This window comes from Sturnira hondurensis, unplaced genomic scaffold (genome assembly GCF_014824575.4).
Source record: "Sturnira hondurensis isolate 20B ecotype Veracruz unplaced genomic scaffold, ASM1482457v3 Scaffold0020489, whole genome shotgun sequence".
In the NCBI taxonomy this organism is placed as follows: domain Eukaryota; kingdom Metazoa; phylum Chordata; class Mammalia; order Chiroptera; family Phyllostomidae; genus Sturnira; species Sturnira hondurensis.
Genome location: NW_028093120.1, coordinates 7,292,354 through 7,311,923, shown reverse-complemented (window position 1 = coordinate 7,311,923; position 19,570 = coordinate 7,292,354). Strand labels below are relative to the sequence as shown.

Here is a 19,570-nt window from a genome sequence, read left to right as displayed (position 1 = left end):
ATTTGAGCTCACCTCCTGCTGTGCCATCTGGTTCCTAACAGACCCAGACCTGTACCAGTCTGCTGCCCTGAGGTTGGAGACCCCTGCCCTACACGGCAGAGTGCGGTGCCCAGTGTGTTTGGAATATCTGGCACTGTCTGTGTTTGGTCAGTGGTCATGGAACATATTTTGGTCACTCCTTCTCCTCAGGTGGAGTATGAAATGCCACCTGCTTGTCCTGTGACAATAACAGAATTGACTGTGACTATCAAATGGTTCTCAGAGCAAAGCCTCCACCCTAATGAGCCTTTATGCTAAGGGACAGTGACCAGGGAGCTAGGAACTTGATTCCTGTCCCCATGACCTCTGCTCAGAGTGGCATAGTATACCTTCCTGAGAACCTCTAATTAATGGAAGCCAACTCAGATCCCAAGGTGAGAACAATACCAATGCCAAGGTATTGTATTTTGCCTTTGGTTATTTGTGGATGGGAGATGCCTCCAGGGCAAATTTTAACTAGCCCCATTCATGGTCCCGCATGCAAGTCCTCACGAGTGAGGTACACCACTAAGTGGTATAGGTTTTTGTGAACTTTAATCTCTGTTTTCAGGCCCCCACTACTGGGTAACAAGAGGATTCCAAATGCAGGGTCCCCCTCGGACTATTTATGACTATGGGTTTCCAAGGTATGTGCAGCGAATAGACGCTGCCGTCTATCTCAAGGATTCACAGAAGACCCTTTTTTTTGTGGGAGACGAATACTACAGGTATGATTTTTCTCTTTTTGATTGTCCAGCTGTATTTAATGGGGAGAAAGAAGGACCTTGAGCAGAAATGAATGCAGGGCAAGTTTGCAATAGGCCCACTGACGCTTCTTGGCCACTGGGGTGCCATTTACTGATAGTTGGCGCTGTCTTCATAATATGGAGCCATTCAAATGATAAGTGAAACATGAATTCAATAATACCATTCTTTGGTCTCTAGGACACCAAACAGCCTGATCTTTCAGTGCATTCATTAACTGGACCCCCAGTGCCCTAAAAGTGTGGATGCAGCACCCCCAAATACATAACCACCCACTGGGAATGGCTGAGGGGAGAACTGGTTCCCCGTTATGTGAGTACCAATGCATTTCAAAATGCCCTGTGATTTTGTGTAAAATGGGCATGACCATGACTGTAGGGCTCTTTGAAGAAAAGTTCTGTTAAAAGGAAAAGACCTTCTTCCTAATTCCTTTTATCCAACCTAGAACAGGAAGATTCTGTTTGTCCAAAACAAATTATTAGTCATTTCCACGTTGGTCCCTGAAGAGGTTTTTATAAGTAGATTTGAATATGTCATCCAGTCACAGCACACAGGGTCATACCTCATTTCTCCTTCTGGGTTTCTATCCTCCGTTGATTCATGTTACAGGGTGGGAACAGCTCTTTGCCAAGTGCTGCCTCTGTATACCACCCCTCTATTCCCAGTTCAGCTCTCACTTGGGCATTGCTTTTTCTCTCAGCTTCAAAAGAGAAAAGCAAAAATATATTCTAAGTGGGTGACTACACTAAACATTCTTAGGGTTGGTTGGAAGTAGGAGGGCACACTTTGGCCCAAGCATTTTAGTTTTTATCACCTACTTAATTTTTTTAAAGATTTTATTTATTTATTTTTAGAGGGGAAGGGAAGGAGAGAGGGAGAGAAATATCAATGTACAGTTGCCTCTCATGCATCCCCTGCTGGGAACTGGCCTGCAACCCAGGCATGCGCCCTCACTGGGAATTGAATCACGACCCTTTGGTTCACAGGCCCGTGCTCAATCCACTGAGCTACAACAGCCAGGGTTATTTCCTACTTTTTTATTATTGTTGTTATTCTGTTACAGTTGTCCCGATTTTCCCCTCCCTGCCCTCCTCTGCTCAGGCCACACCCCACTACCACAGTCAGTCCCCATACTGCCATCCATGTCCATGGGTCATTCATACATGTTTTTTGACTGATCCCTTTCCCTTCTTTCTACCATTACTCCCCTCCCCCCAGCCCTCTGGCAGCTGTCAGTCTGTTTCACGTTTCTATGTTTCTGGTTCTATTTTGTGTGTTAATTTATTCCATTCATTAGATTCCTCTTTTGAGTGAGACCATATGCATTTGTATTTTACCAACTGGCTTATTTCACTTAGCATAATAGTCTCTGGTTCCAACTATGTTGTTACAAGAGGTAAGAATTTCTTCTATTTTCTGCTGCATAGTATTCCTTTGTGTAAACGTACCACAGTCTTTTGATCCACTCATCTACAGGTGGTACTTAGGCTGTTTCCAGCAGTTGGCTACTGTAAATGGTGCTGCTATGAACATAGGGCTGCATAACTTCTTTTGAATTGGTGTGTCAGGATTCTTAGGGTATGTTCCCAGCAGTGGGATCACTGGGTCAAAAGGCAGTTCCATTTTTAGTTTTTTGAGGAAGTTCTATACAGTTTTCTGCAATCACTGCAGCAGTCTGCATTCCCACCAACAGTGCACAAGGGTTCCCTTTTCTCCACATCCTCTCCAACACTTGTTGTTTGTTGATTTGTTAATGATGGCCATCCTGACTGAAGTGAGGTGATGGCTCATCACGGTTTTAATTTGCATCTCTCTGATGGCTAGTGATGCTGAGCATTTTTTCATATGCCTATGGGCCCTCTATATGTCCTCCCTGAGGAAGTGTCTATTCAGGTCCCTTGCCCTTTTTAAATTGTATTGTTTGTCTTCTTGGTGTTGAGTTTTATGAGTTCTTTGTATATTTTGGAGATTAAATCCTTGCTTGAGGTATCATTGGCAAAATATGTTCTCCCATACAGTCAGTTCCCTTTTCATTTTCATGATGGTTTCTTTAGCCAGGCACAAGCTTTTTAATTTGATACAGCTCTATTTCTTTATTTTTCCTTTGCCTGAGGAGATATATCAGCAAAAACATTGCTATGTAGGATATCTGAAAATTTACTGCCTATGTTTTTCTTTAGGACTTTTATGGTACCACAACTTACATTCAAGTCTTTTATCCATTTTGAGTTTATTCTGGTGTGTGGTGTAAGTTGGTGGTCTAGTTTCATTTTTTTGCAGATGCCAGTCCAATTCTCCCCACACCATTTATTGAAGAGACTATTTTTACTCCATTGTATTTTTGTGCCTCCTTTGTCAAATATCAATTTACCATGGAAACATAGGTTTTTTTCTGGGCTCTCTATTCTGTTCCATTGATGTATGTGTCTGCTCTTATGACAGTATTGTACTCTTCGATTACAGTGGCCTTGTGATATAGTTTTATGCCAGATATTATGATCTCTCCTACTTTGTTCTTTTTTCTCAGAATTGCCAAGGTTATTCAGGGTCATTTTTGTTTCCATATAAATGTTTGGAATATTTGTTCTAGATCTATAAAATATGCCATTGGTATTTTGACAGGAAATTGCATTGAATCTACAGGTTGCTTTGGGTAAAAAAGACATTTGATAAAACCTAGCACCCATTTTTGATAAAGACACCCATCAAAGTGAGAATAGAGGAAACATACCTTAATATAATACAGACCACATATGAGAAATCTACTGCCAACATTATAGTCAATGGACAAAAACAAAAAGCTTTCCCCTTAAGATCAGGAACAAGACAAGGATGTCTGCTTTCACCACTTTTATTCAACATCATACTAGAAGTCCTAGCCACAGTGATTAAACAAGAAAAATTAAAAGCATCCAAATTGGAAAGGAGGAAGTAAAGCAGTCATTATTTGTAGATGACATGGTAGTGTACATAGAAAACCCCATAAGTCTCCACAAAAAAACTACTTGACCTAATAAGTGAATTTGGCAAACTAGTGGGATACAAAGTCAGTAATCAGAAATTGATGGCATTGTACACCAACAATGAACTAACAGAAAGAGAAACTAGAAAAAAATCCCATTTACCATAACAACAAGAAAAATAAAGTACCTAGGAATAAATTTAGCCAAGAAGGTAAAAGACCTATACTCGGGAAACTATAGAACACTGAAGAAAGAAATGAGGAAGATGCAAATAAATGAAAACATATACCACTTTCATAGATTGAAGGAATTAACATTATTAAAATATATCACCTACTTCTAGTAACCATTTCTGTGGCATTAAAGAAATTTATAAATAAATATTTCCACCTGACTGATATTATCTTCCCTGATTTTAAGCTGAGTAAATACTATAACTAGAACACAGATATATTCAATGAAAAGGAAAATTTATTTTACAAAACTGAATGCCAAACAAATGTGGACCCTGCGGACTCTTCTGGGTCCCTGAGAGCACTGGTAGCACTGGTGTCAGGAGTTGCCGCTTTCAGGCCAGTGTTTAACCCCCTAAGCCAGCTACTTTTATCTCACACTTTCCTTTCTGAAAGTGATAGTCATTCATTTATTAAGCCCCTAATATCTGCTGGGCAGATTCTCCAAAGTTTTTCTTTAAGACAAAGTGTCTGTAATCATAGTGTTAGCATACAAGAAAATAGGTATTAAGAAATTCAATTCCCATTGTGGAGAATGAGATTGAGAGATACATGGATAAGCATGCATGTGGAAATGTGAGGGCATTTATGTTATGATTATTCAGTTAATTTGTCAAAGCTTGTTCACAGCCTGGTATTCATTAGGGGTGATTATCCATTCTCCCATTATATCTTTTCTCTATTAACCACCTAGTCTTTGGAGTGATCCACCACCTACCAGAACCCACAGAAAAGTGCACACCTCCAGCCAGGCAGGACTGAGGCTTACCCAACACAAGAGCTTGACGAAAGATTTTAAATTCCTATTTAAATCCTATTTAAATTTAAGGCTGTGGAGGGGGTCTCTGATTTTAATGATGCCTGATGCCCCCCCAATGAGACAAGACTAAACCTTTCCAACTGGACTTCTGCAAGTGTCTATTAAGGAAAAATCTTTAGTAATAGAGATAGAACAAATTCATTAATAAGTCAGTCTATGACATTAACTCAAATGTCAAAGAGCACGTTTTTGCTGTAAGGGAAGGAAATAACAGTAGACACTTTAGCATTAACCTTCCTAGATTATTGAGACTATGAAGTGATATAATGCATACAGACACCAGGCACAGTGCCTGGCACATAGTAGGTGCCCAAACTGTTCAGTAATAGTAGGAACTTACATGGGAATTACAAATAATTGCTTTGAAAGTTCTGATAACTAACCAATGATTGTTTAAACCTCACTATTTCCCTGAGGGGCAATGAAGTCAAAGAGGTTATCAAAGGGGACTTTCTTTTTAAAGAGTGAAGGGCCCTGACATTGCACTGAAATTACTGCTTTTGGCAAAGCATAGGCACCCCTTTCAACAAGGAGAGTCTTCTCCTTTACACACTCCAACACACACTGGTTTATGCACTAAGAAATGAGATAAACACCCGTGACTTACAGCTCAAAAGTTCAGAGAAAGCTGTTGTATCAACTCTATTCGTACCCCACTGCCTGAATTCCACACATTGTGTTTAGTAAGGCCTCACATGTATGACTTCATATTGTCATGGAAAGTCCTGTATCACTTAGAAACTTCATTCACCTTATAGTAACAGAGACCCCAAAATATTGTGCCATAAACATAAAGGGCTTTGTTTTTCTCATATATGTAACATGTCTGAAGTTTTAGGGCTGGTAAGGTGTATCCATGGTCATTAAGAACCCAAGTCTTTTCTAACATTTTGTTCTGCTCTTCTTAACACATGGCTTGCACTCTCACAGTTGCCATGAGATTCGAGGTGGTCAGGGGCACTTCAGTCATTACACCTCTTATCTAAGCAGGAAGGAGAAAGCTGGAGGGGGGAGCGGGGGAAGGCAAAAGAGACAAATGAGATAATAGGTAAAGCACATGGCCACACTCAAAAATACAGANGGGCTTTGTTTTTCTCATATATGTAACATGTCTGAAGTTTTAGGGCTGGTAAGGTGTATCCATGGTCATTAAGAACCCAAGTCTTTTCTAACATTTTGTTCTGCTCTTCTTAACACATGGCTTGCACTCTCACAGTTGCCATGAGATTCGAGGTGGTCAGGGGCACTTCAGTCATTACACCTCTTATCTAAGCAGGAAGGAGAAAGCTGGAGGGGGGGAGCGGGGGATGGCAAAAGAGACAAATGAGATAATAGGTAAAGCACATGGCCACCCTCAAAAATACAGAAGGCCATAGCCTCAAGTTATAGATCAAGAATCTACTGTAGTGATATCCACTGATAGTGAGTTAGTGACTTAACTCCCTTAGTGGTTCCTTAGGTTTTTCTTTGGTACTCGTGCTAGTGTGGTCTATGGCACAGATAATGTACCAAGGAAAGAAAAGTCTCTGGATATGTTTGTTGTCGGGGAAATTCTCCATGAACTTCCAGGGCCTAGGGCCAGTTTTAGTGAATGAAGTGCCATGAGAAAGCCATTGAGGAACTTCCTCCACTGAGGACTAAGGGTTGGCTTGGGGCCAGGTTGATTGAAACTCTAAGAGTGAGAACCCACATATCAGCATGCTAGTAACTTACAAGGAAGCAGCCTCCAGAAAATTACAGTGAAATCCAAAAGGGGCCTCCACCATGCTGATGCCGTTACATGCTACATCATGCAATGATATACTGGTTCAACTTTACCAACTAGGGCTACTTCCCCACAAGTTCATTTACTTTTATTCCTTCCTTTCCCCTTTCTAGCAGACCTCAATAATCCAGCCAATTTTTTGTCTTTACACTATTTCCACCACCTATGGCTGATTTCTCCTGTAGATGTTCTCCCTTGCCTGCCAGTAGCAGGTCAGAGGCCACACCAAGGAGGCGTATCTACGTCTGGGGGCGTATCCGCTCCATCATTCTTTGAGATGGTCCTTGTAAAGTATAATTGATTCAATGCAGGACACGGTCTTCCACATTCTCTCCTTGTGAATGCCCTTAGAAGACTGAAAATGGACCTGTTTCTTTAAGGACTTATTGTTAGTCACTATGAAGAAATAAATAACAAAAGTAAGAAATATGGGTAGTGGTCAAAATCTTGTCTTTCAATCATAAATTTTAAAAAATGCATTACAAAATAACCACATTGAACCTACATAGATTGGGCATAATTACACATCGGGCATAATTACACTTCAGGCATTGTACCAGCAACTGACACCAGAAAAGGCACAGTCTGCTGTTTAAGAATGTCGGGGGAGTAAGAGAGTCTTAATCTCAGTGCTAACAGCAATCATCTGGCAACCTGGCTCTCGTGTGTCTCTGTTTCATCATCTTCAAAATGGAGATAGGAGCAGTATCTATTTTGTAGAGTTGTGGGAATGAATTTAAAAATATGAAATGTCTGTCGCGTAATAAGTTTTGAATTCATGCTGGCAGCTATTAATGCCCTCATCAAGTCTTACAGTTAATAGTAAATATATGGATAAATAATTAACTGTAATTCACAGAAGCCCGATAGAAGACTTCACAGGGATCAGTGGGGCAAAACAAAGAGGAAATAGCCATGAAAGAATTCTTAGAGGAAGCAATGACTGAGTTTCATCTTGAGAGCTGAGTAGGAGTTTCCCAGTCAGGAGGCGGGAGGGGTGGGATGGCTTCCAGGCAGAGAGAGCAGTTAAAGCAAAGGTGCTAATGCATGAAATAGCCCGAGTATGAGGGAAAGGCCTGAAGAAGTTCACTATGACTAAAACATGGGCTAGAATGAGAGGTGTGGCCTGGGGATAAGCCCGGTGTAGATCATGGAGGGCCTGTGCTCTTATAGGGAAGATCCTAGGTCTTATGCTCTAAAGGTGAGGATATCATTAAATGTTTTAAATAAAGGAAGGAGCCAATAAGGTTTCTTATAAAAATATCATTCTGGCAGCAGTGTGACTATATTTGAGGGGACAAGATTAAGAGTCAGCTAAACCAGGTAGGCCAGAAGTTAGTGGAAAACAAATTCGAAGTTTAAAGAAAAACTATTTTTCCAAAGTGAAGGCAAAATAAAAACATTCCCACATAAACAAAACTGAAAGAATTTATTGCTAGTACATGTGTCTTACAAGAAATAGTACAGAAAGTTCTTCAGGCTGGACATAAATGTCACCAGGCAGTAATTTAAATCCACATTTTAAAAAAAGTACCAGTAAATGTAATTACGTAATTATAGATAGTATAAATGTATGTATCTTCTTCTATCTACTCTTAACTGATTTAAGATTAGCTGTATAAAATGATATATATATAATTATATTGTTAGGTCTATCAGATGCAGAAATACATTTGTCAATAACAGGACAAGGAAGTTGGGTGGGAGAAAAACTGAACTAGGGCTAAGGAAATGGCATAAGATAGTAACTCAGATTCACACAAATGAAAGAGGGGAACCAGAAATGATAAGTAAGAGGTTAATATAACAAATGCTATAAGCATATATTTGCTCTTCTTTCTTCTCTCAGAAGACATTATTTAGAAGACATTAAAGTATATAAAATAATTATTATAACAATATATTTTGGGGTTTGTAACACATGCAGATATAATATGTATAACAACAATACTATAAAGAGAGGGGTAGAAAATAGAATTATATAGGAGTTATGTTTCATATCTCACTGGAATTAAGTTAGAAGAAGTAGATTATGGTAAATTTGGAGAAGATTATGGAAATATGGTATATGGTTTTCCCTATAGTAACCACTGAGGAAATAACTTTTAAAAATGTAGTGAAAAGTTATTTAAAAAATTTAAATGGTACATTAAAGTTTTTTTCACTAATGCAAAATAAGCACTAAGGAGCAATAGAGGAACCAAAAAACATGAAACATGTAGAAAATAAAAAGTAAAATGGCAAATATAAGTCCAATTAATGATATTAAATGTGAATGGATCAAACCATCTAATCAAATGGCAGAGATTATCACATTAGATTAAAAAAATCCAACTATAGCCTATCTACAAAGAGACATACTTTAGAGTTAAAGATAAAATAGATTGAAAATAAAGGGATGGAATTATTTTATTCCATTGATTTCAAAAATCAATACCAGAAGAAAAACTGCAAATTTTACAAATATGTGGAAATTAAATAACATACTCTTAAACAACCAATAGGTCAAAGAAGAAATCACAAGCGAAATTAGAAAACACAAGTGAATGAAAATGGAAATACAACACATTAAGAATTTGTAGATGCAGTGAAGACAGTGCTCAAAGAGAAATTCGTAGTTATAAAAATACCTATATGGAAAAAAAAGATCTCAAATTAATAACTTAAACTTTCACCTTCAGACCAGAAGAGAAAAGAACAAATTAAACCTAAAGCAAGTAGAAAAAGGAAACAATAAAAATTGCAGTGGAGTAAATGAAATAGGTAATATATAAGCAATTTAACAAAATCAACAAAGGAAAAAAGTTGGTTCTTTGAAATCAGCAAAATTAACAAACTTTTCAGTAAATTAACCTTCTGAAACAGGAAAAACTCAAATTATTAGAATCGGAAATGAAAAAGGGGACATTAGTTCCAATCTTATAATGGAATACTATAAACAATTGTATGCCAATAAATTAAATAACATGAAATAGACAAATTTTTAGAAAGATACAAAATGATGAAATTGAGTCAAGAAGAAATAATCTGAATAGACCTACAACATGTGAAGACATTGAATTCATAATAAAAAATGTACCCACAAAGAAAGGCTCAGACCTAGAGGGCTTCACTGGTAAATTCTACTGAAACATTTAAAGGACAAGTAATACCAATTTTTTGCAAAAGCCTCAAAAAATAGAAGAGGATGAAACACTTCCCAACTCATTGTGTAAGGCCAGCATTACCCTGATACCAAAGCCAGACTGAGGCATCACAAGAAAATAAAACTTCAGACCAAAATCTGTTATGTATATGGGTACAAAAATCCTCCAAAAATACTTCCTCACCAAATCTAGCAACATATCTAAAGGATTATGTAACATGTGCAAATGAGATTTTCCCTGGGAAGGCAAAGTGGGTTTAATGTCTGAAAATAATATAATATCCCATATCAATAGATTTTAAAAATTATTATCTCAGTAGATGCAGGAAAAGTATTTTAAAAGATCTAATACTGTTGTATAATAAAAACAGCAAACTAGGAATAGAAGAAAACTTTCTCAACCTGATAAAATACATTAATGAAATGCCCACAGCTGGTACCATATTCAGTGCTGAAATACTGTATGCTTTCCCCCCAAATCAAGAAAAGACAAACATTTCCACTCTCACCACTTCCATTCAGATTATACTAGGGATTGTAGCTAGGGCCATTTAGCAACAATTAATGAAGTAAAGTCATCCGGATTGAAAAGGAAGTAAAACCATCTTTATTTTCATGTTAGATGATTTTTATATTAAAAAGCCTGAATAATTCTTTAAAAATAACTATTGAAATTAATAAATGAGTTCAGTGAGTTTGCAGAATATGAGTTCAATATGCAAAAATCAATTATATTTCTATCCACTTCAGTGAAGAATATAAAAATTGAATTTAAAAAACAATTCCACTTATGATAGCATCAAAAAGAAATTACTTGGATATAAAGTTAACAAAAGAAGTTGAAAACATAATCTGAATATCACAAAACATGTCTAAAGAAGTCAAACGAGACCTAAGTGGGAAAATATCTCGTTTATGGATTGGAAGCCTTAATATTTTTAAGATGGACATACTCCCCAAATTGTTTTACAAATTTAGCACAATCCCTATAAAAATACCACTGACTTCTTTGTGAGAATTGTCAAGCTGACCTTAAAATTCATGTGGAAATTCATAGAACCCAGAAAAGCCAAAATATCTTGACAAAGAGCAAAGTTGGAGGACTCAGACTTCCCAATTTCAAAACTTGCTACAAAGCAATGTAATCAGGACAACATAAGGATAGACTTATAGATTAGTTGAATGAAATTGACAGTCCAGAAATGAACCCATATATCTATGGTTAGTTGATTTTTGATAAAGATGTTATGGTCATTCAATGGGGAAAGAGTAAAATTAAGAATTAAAGGAATAAATGGGCATTGGAGTTGGATGTGCTGGTGAGACCCAAGAGTGGAAATGTCCAGCAGAGAGCTGAACATGCAGGTCTTAAACTCAGAGAACTCAGGCTGGAGAGATAAACTTGGATTCATCATACAATCAGGAGGTAATAGAGGGCATCACTATTTTTCCACGTTGTTACAAATTCTTTGATCCAAATCTTCTCCCTTCATGGGGTCCTGGTTCCTGGACTCTCTCCTACGCTAGTGCCTGGCAGCTTCTCACTCGTCTCCCTTCCTTTCACTCTGGCCACTTCCCGCTCTGCCCTTCCCTGGTGTGGACTACAGAGACCCTTTCCTCCAGGAAAGTGGTGTGATTCCTGGCTAAAAGTGGATGATTAACTTCAAAGTGGTGTGATTCCTGACTAGAAGTGGATGATTAACTTCAAAGGAGATTTCAGTCCTCCATTTCACTGGAAAAATCTCCTTGAAGAAACTTTCTGAAAACATGTATCTTAGATACCTTATCATAAATTCCCCTTTTTGCCTTCCTTCCTCACATCCATTTAAAGCATCTGCTAACAGACACAGCTCCTCATTTAGTGCTTTAAAGGAGGCAGAATGGAGTCAGTTTTGCCATTGTCGTGTGATAGAGATCAATCAAAACTCTAACAAATCTGAGTTCTGAGCATAAAGTTAAATAACACTCAGACACTTTACCAAAATAATGCCAAATCCTTGTGTTGCAAAGATTGAGAGCAAGATAATACATCTCAAAAAACCACATCATATACCTATGGCACCATGACATTGCTAGTGAAGTTGAGCTGACAATAATGATTTATTTAATATTGATTCCCATTAATCATTATTAAATGATGAAACAAAGGCCCATAAAGGAAATAGACTTCATTATAGGTCAATTAACTCTAGTTGGTATTTAGATATTTCAGTTGATATTTCTCGAGACAGGATCTCAGTGATAAAAATATATACAATTGATTTCAACAGGTAGCTGGTAAATAGTAAATTCACAATAAAAATTCATTTTCTTTTTAATAAATTTAAAATTAAAATTAAGCTAATATTTATTTATCTTTTTATTCTGTTAGGAATCTAACACAGATTCAATGCTGATTCAGTGCTAACACATAAACAATGCTGAGTATTTACTCAATTATCTCATTTTCCCATCTGCTTTCTAAAGAATCTTGAGAAATAGATACTGCAATCACCATTTAACAGTTAAAATCATCATACCAGAGAGACTAAGTGATTAGATCAAGGTCACACAGCTAAATATGATCCACCTAAGGCTCTATTTTATGTCCTCTGAGTCCAAATTCAAAGGTTCTTCCCACTCACCACATGTAGTCATTCTTCATTCACTTCACCATTTATTTATTTATTGTCAATTAAAATACTCACACCCATGACTCTTACTCCATTATATAATTTCCTTTTTTTTTAACCCTCAAGAAAATCCTCAATGTACCGTTAGACCTCCTCAATCTTAATACCTTCTTTGCTAAATTTTCTGGGCTACCTCCAACATTCTCCAGCCCTTCTTTCTCTACCTGTTTGCAACCCTGCCTACCACTGCAAAATGATGTCCTGATGAAGTGTGTTTAAAGATTAGGTCAAGATTAAGCTCACCAATGACTTAAAATCCCAGACTGAATGACCAAGTTCACTTAACCTCATACTAGCCAGTCAGAGTGAATGGTTCTTGGTGACAAAATAAACTATAAAGCCTTATGGTTTGAACCTGCCCTGCGTGTTTCCGTGTGTGTGTGTGTGTGTGTGTGTGTGTGTAAATTCTGTCTCCTCCTCGTGACCCAGAGGAGAAAGCCAGAGTTCCCAGCCCTGAGCACTCTCCCCCAATTAGAGAGCCAGCAAATAACAGTCAGAGTTCAAACACAGAGCCATCTGACTGTACATGTTGTGCTCTTTGCTCTGTAACAGAAATCCTCAAATATTTGTCCACAAACCAAGGGCTAGCTCATCACGAAGTTTTTATAAGTCTGCAGCACAACAAGAACAGCATGACGTTATACTCATCTGAGATCTGCGTCAGTATAGAGGCACATTATTGGCAAGAACCATCTTTTATTCTGCAATTATGTTCTTTCTGCCTTTTTGTGCTAATGTTTCTTGGTGAAATTATAATGAAAATAGGTGGTAATTTTTTTGATGGTGTGATGGTAATGTTCTTACTTGGTAAAATGAAAAGTAGGTACCATTATGTTAGTTTTGTAGGCCCTGTCTACATAATGTCTATATAAAAGGTTCAAATGAAATATTAATATGTTACCATTTAATCTCAAAGTGGTGGTTTTTGTGTCAGGCTGATAGTTTTAAATAGAATTTGTGAAGAATAATGCTCTTTGAAAAGCAGTTATAGGCCAGGAGGCAAGAGGTCAGAAAGGAAGAGAGACTGTTAAGTACATCGGCGGAAGAGGACATGGAGGAGGGAAAGTAATTTCACAATTTTGCCAAGGACTTTGCCTGGGTTTTTGTAAATAGGACTGACCACTGAAATTTGCAATTGGACATTGCTTCTCTAAAATTTCTTCTGAAATTGTATCCACATATTTATTTATTTATTACCTCTGTTAACCCCTGATTGGATATGCAATAGATTCTAGTTTTTAGCACCACTCATTACAGGGCGCTAAGCAGACAGATGAAAAGAGAAAAAAATTTTCATATATTTCTGTTGAATTAATAGTCTTTATATTCTCTTTAAACTGTGTTTCTTTATTATTTAAACTGTGTCTCTGTTCTCAAGAAGAATTTTTGCTCTGTCCTTTCCTTCTTTCCAGACTTCTCCATCTGATTTAACTATCATACACGCAGATCCAAACTCGTAATATTCTCTAGTCAGTCACTTGTTTGGAACTCAGAATACATTTTGCCATAAAACAATAGAAGTGGTAATTAAGTTCTCAGAATCACTCATAAATGGCTGGTAAATATACACAAAGGTAAGGGCCTATAATTATAATAATTCAGTTTTGAATCCTCTATTCAGAGCAAACAAAAGAGGATACAGGTATGAAGGGCATTCCACCATTTTTCCTGAGCAGAGTTCAATAATAAGCAAAGAATTCAAAATAAGGTATGTTCTCTGTTATCCTCCCATTGTGATTATCCCTCTGAATATACAGACCTGCTAAATACATCTCAGTGACTTTGTTTTCTTTTGCATCCCACGCCCCAAATATTTTAAGCTTAACAATTATCTTCCTCACTCCCCCTAGTCAAAGCTTCCATTGCCTCAATCCAACTGTCTCAGGAAAGTGAGACAAGAAAAACAACCTACGGAACAAAGATTAACATGTGAACAACTTGGCTTCTATTTTTAGTAAAGAACTCAATTTCAGATTCTAGAACAAAGTGAACAAAAAATGTCTAGGTCCTGAGGGAGCCAAAGTGCCTGGGCTGTTTCCTTTTAGTTTTTTTCCCTCCATTTTTTCTCTGACTCCACTCCTTACACCTCGCAATAATTTCTTCTAATAGTGCACAGGTGCCCTGTCCCCACACAGTGTGTTGGCACATCTGAAGTTGACGAAATACAGTAAATGGTTTCCATTTTTATTTGTGCCACAGTAAAAATCCTACTGGCTCTCCTGGAAAGGGAGTTAGGGAAGGTTAGCTTCCACTCCTGTCCTCCAAGTACCATAGAGCAGCTCAATCCTCAAGTCAGTTTCAATCTAGCTAGTTTCAGCTTGACGACTTTCCCAAAGTTTGAGGTCTGTTCAGTATCCTAAGAGATCTGTCCCCAGACTGGTATTCATAGACACATGACAGTACATTTTGGGAGAAGGTGGGTATAATTTGTTGCCACAGGAAGCTGCCCAGTGGCTCAGACACCAGGAGAAATTATCTAACCTTTTGGTGGGAAAAGAGTTGGGTGTCCACCCTGGGAATGTCATCATTGGGAGCTCTGTGCTGAAAAAGAAGCAACTTTCTTTCACTTTCATGAACTTCACTTTAAATGAAGTTCTTAGAGAGGTGAGAGGCTCTGTCTACACAGTGAACTCATGAATCATGATGATTCATACTCGCCAGTCTGTTTTACAAGGCGGGTAGTTTTGATCAAAAAGAGATATATTAACCAATCTTCATAGTTATTGTTGAATGGTGGTTGCTGATCCAGAAAAAGATGCCTGATGTATTTGGTCAGTCATTTAATCTTTCCAGCCAAAAGCAATTTAGTTCAGTTAAATTGATTTAAAAGGCAAAAGCTCAGATATTCCAGGTTTTCTTCTTTCTTATCTTTGCCTATTGATCTTTCAAACATTTGTTCATTCATTGTGCATTATTTATCCAATGTCACCTCTATAGGTGCATAAGAAGAAGCCCTTGAATAAAAGCCTCTTTGAAGGACTCTCACCTGTTTAGTGAGCCAAGAAATTCATACATGGAGTGGGGGTAGGGAGAGAGAGAGAAAGAGAGAGAATAATTAAAACAGGAAATAAAGTGTGAAAAATATGTAGAGAGTTTTTGAAAGGCAATATTTTTTAAATTAGGGGAACATGTTGCTATGATATATGGAATAACTAATTCTAAGAAATATATCTGACAATTTTTTAAAGAGACTCTTTAGAGAAGATAATGGTCCTAGAATCTCAGGAACCTGGGAGAATAGTGACAGAATGTGTGTGTGTGTGTGTGTGTGTGTGTGTGTGAGAGAGAGAGAGAGAGAGAGAGAGAGAGATTTAAAGTAAGTTGTAAGAAGCCCTGGCTAAATGTGCTGGGCCAACACAATGTCATCAACAATCAATAAAAACCTCTTTTATGAAATAATACTTCTTCCAGCTATGATGAACGAAAAATGAAAATGGAAAAAGACTATCCAAAGAATACAGAAGAGGAATTTTCAGGAGTAAATGGACAAATTGATGCTGCTGTGGAATTAAATGGTGAGTGTTTACACCAAAAACTTTCTTTGTGGAAATTGTAACAAGAAATCTGGGCTCTGCTTTAGGATAACAGAAAATGGGTTTCCAAATAGGAGTGCTTCATTCTTGCCTTGGGCCCTGAGTCCCTTATGAATTTAGCTAACCAGATTAACCACTAGAAAGAATAACTATAAAAGGTCTGTCATCATGCTTCTCTCTTGAGAAAGGAAAGTTCTAAAAGCATAGCTTCAATCCAGTAGTCAGCTACATTATAAAGTTTACCTGATCAAAATTATTGTTTTTATCTTTGAAATGCACATGCTCTCAACTTTCCCAATGCCCTTTCCCACTCCAACACTCAACTGTTGAAATTTAACATGTAGTTGGGAAGGGTGAATTGGATTGAACCAAGTTGAAGGAATGTAATTGAATCCTCTGAACCAGCCAGTCAACATGTTCTTTTTGAGAATCTAGCACAGACTGAACACTTCCGAAATGTAAAGGCGGTTCCAGGTATGGTCTCTGCCCTTGCCGAATGCTTAATGTCTTTGGGAAATGCCCCTTCATTGATCACAGATGAAATTACTAAAAAACAATACAATCTCTAATTTGGTATTGAATTGTGCCGTACCCTTCACAGTAAGAGCTAGAGATGATCAGAGAAAGAAAAGATCAGGACCAGCATTTGTATTGGAGATGTCATGGTGGGACTTTGGCCAGGTTTTCAAGAATGGCTAGAGGTTTGACTAGGGAAAGGAAAGGTCAGGGGACTTCCTGGAGGGGAACAGCCAGAGCACAAAGCACCAAGCACAACTGAGCTTGACCCATGGGAGAAGGCTGCACCCTGGCTAGAAGAGAGACAAAGATGAGACGTGACTGAGAGGTTAGAGGTGTCAGGTTCTAGGGCTCAGTGACAACTGTGCAGAGGATTTGCAAACTGCCACCTGACACATTCCCGATTCTCTTTTGGTACAACCTCAAGAAAATTACAATTACAAATCCTCCCATTTAGAAATTTGCCAGTCATTTTCAGTAACCACAATTTCAACTTTGTCTCTTCTAGGCTACATTTACTTCTTTTCAGGACCAAAAACATACAAGTATGATATAGAGAAGGAAGATGTGGTTAGTGTGCTGAAATCTGGTTCCTGGATTGGTTGCTAAATACTATAGAAAGGTCTAGTCTTTCCTAAGGAATGAAGATGACTGCAAGCGGCTGGTACCTGGATCTAAGGACTGAAGCAGAAATTAGGGTAGGGATTCTTCCTATGGCCTTCAATTCCAAAGACAATTTAGAGTTCACTGAAAATAATTATGCTTCTAAATTTTTCCATAGTTGTGGATTCATCATTTTAATGCAAATGAGAAATTCCTCCTATGTGGTCAACTTCACACAAAATCAGAATCAACAAAGGGTATTCCTCAGTTAGACACCCATTATTTTTTTCTTACCTAATATCTTGAAGCAAATTGATAACTTTGGATTTTTTTCCAAGAAGGACCTACTTGTGGATTCCCTAACATGTACTATAATTTTAATAGGACATGTAATTACCATACAATTATAATTATTCTACGTAAGTAGTGGCTTTGTGGCCTTAACATTTATTATGATAAATATATAAATTTATCTGTCTGTACTTTAAACATATCACAAACAAAATACTGGATAAGTTTTGTTTCTCATTATTTTTTGGTTTGTTTGTTTGTTTGTTTGTTTAGCTATGTATACTCACTGGTCTTTGAAGTAGGTTGTGGCAGGAATACTAGGCAAGAGGCACTTTGCAAGGGAAACTTTTAACAAAAGCCAATTAAAACATTGTATAAGAACATTTGTCATTTCTCTTTTCAGTTAATATTTATTAGCGTCTATCACATTTTATTTGGCGACAAATTCTGTATCCCTATAAAAATCTCAAAACTTGGGATAGTATTTCAGGATGCAGACCCAGAATAAATAATAGTAATTCATTCTATTTCCTGCTTCCTGACAATAAAATACCCTCAGTGAAACCCATTAAATGAGGTTCTTATGAACACTTTTTTTATTTAAGGGAGTTCATCTTTTGGTTCAGTTTTTCTCACTTCAAACTAAACCTTCTATTTCCCCTACCTACTCACCAATACAGATAAAATACAGCTGTCTGTCATTCTTATGATATTTTTAAAATCTTACCCACTAGAATGTAAGGATTCTAAGACATGGTAGTAGTTCTAAAATTAGATGATAAAATACATTTAACATCTGCAGTGTTCCACAGATGTTAGCCATTATTGTTACCATTATTTATTAAATTTGTTTCAAATACTCACTAAAACACTTAGTATTCTTAGTATTAAGAAGGCATGGAGCAGTTACTCAAGGCTACTCTAAGCTTTCCATTTGTTTTCCATTATTAAAAGTGGCTATTTACAGTCCACATTTTGAATCTTTTAACTGTTGAAGAAAAGTCCAGTAAGCTTGTTTTCCAGTGTCAACTATTGCTTATAGAGTTAGAACAGTCACTTCTGCAAAAAAACAGTCAGCTGAGGAGAGCTCCTTAATAGGCATAAACAAGGAGAGAAAATGGTCTGGCAACTCCTTTTAATGGTCCAGCAATAAAAAAGATTCATACATACTACAATATAGATGAATCCTGAGAACATTACACTAAATAAAGGAAGCCAGACACAAAAGCTCGCATATTGTATGATTGTATTTATACAAAATGTTTAGAATAGAAAAGTCCATAGAGACAGAAAGCTGACCAGAGCTTGTTAGGAGCTGGGGGAGAGGGAATAGGAGGTGACCACCAATGGGTAGGGGGTTTCATGGTGGAATGGTGAAATTGTTCTAGAAGTAATGGTGATGGTTACATAACTCTGAGTGCACTAAAAACCATTAAACTGTACACTTTAAATGGATGAATTGTATGGCATATGAATTATATCTCAATAAACCTGTTATATGTAAAAAATAAAAATAAGTGAGGGGACCCAGGTGCTGTGATGGTCCGTGCAGGCCAAACAGCTGGCCTGCTGTGGGGGGGCCATGAAGCGAGGGGCCGGCCCGGAGGCCTCTGATGCCAGCCCCGCCTGCCGGATGTCTTCCATGTGTTGGGTGCTGGCCCAAGAACATGCACATTTTAGACACTTCACAAAACAAATTAATGTTACTTAGAACAAAAAAGCATGTTCTCTGAGGTCTGACTGACTGGATTTGAACCCCTGCAATTTATAGCTGTGTGATGTTGGTCAAGTTCCCTAATCTTTGTCTCAGTTTCCCCTTTGTGAAACTAGAATATGAACAGTTCTTACCTCCTTGAAGGCTTAAGTACAAGGTTGGGCAAAAGCAGGTTTATAGTTGTTCATGTGGAAAATAATATGATAATTAATAGGCAATAAAAGAGTAAACCCTGTGCTCCAGGCACTCACCACTGGAAACCTGCTCTTGCCCCACCATGTATATGAGTCAAAACATGCAGAGCTCTCACATAGCCCCTGGTGCCCTGTCAGGGGCTTTAGAATTGTAGTTTTTGAAGCAGGTACAATTAATTTTGTTTTAAGATAATTTGGAGGGTTTGTACATAGTCCTTGAGATAGCTGAAGATGCGATGAGCTGTAGCAACACAAGGATCGAAAACCAGTGACCTGAATTATTTTCCAAATTTCAAATTAAATCAATAATCAAATAATATACTGACTGTGGTTAAGCC

General features: G+C 37.5%; 1 protein-coding gene across 1 annotated transcript in view; it reads left to right on the top strand.

Moving 5' to 3' along the window:
- The window catches only part of MMP20 (matrix metallopeptidase 20), a 39,323-nt gene extending 20,482 nt beyond the window's left edge, over positions 1–18,841 (top strand). Inside the window, exons 7-9 of the mRNA XM_037029790.1 lie at positions 590–746; positions 15,793–15,896; positions 16,939–18,841. Of these exons, the coding sequence (XP_036885685.1) occupies positions 590–746; positions 15,793–15,896; positions 16,939–17,039 (362 nt within the window). The 3' untranslated portion in view covers positions 17,040–18,841. The remainder of the gene's footprint in view (positions 1–589; positions 747–15,792; positions 15,897–16,938) is intronic.
- The last annotated feature ends 729 nt before the right edge of the window (positions 18,842–19,570 follow it).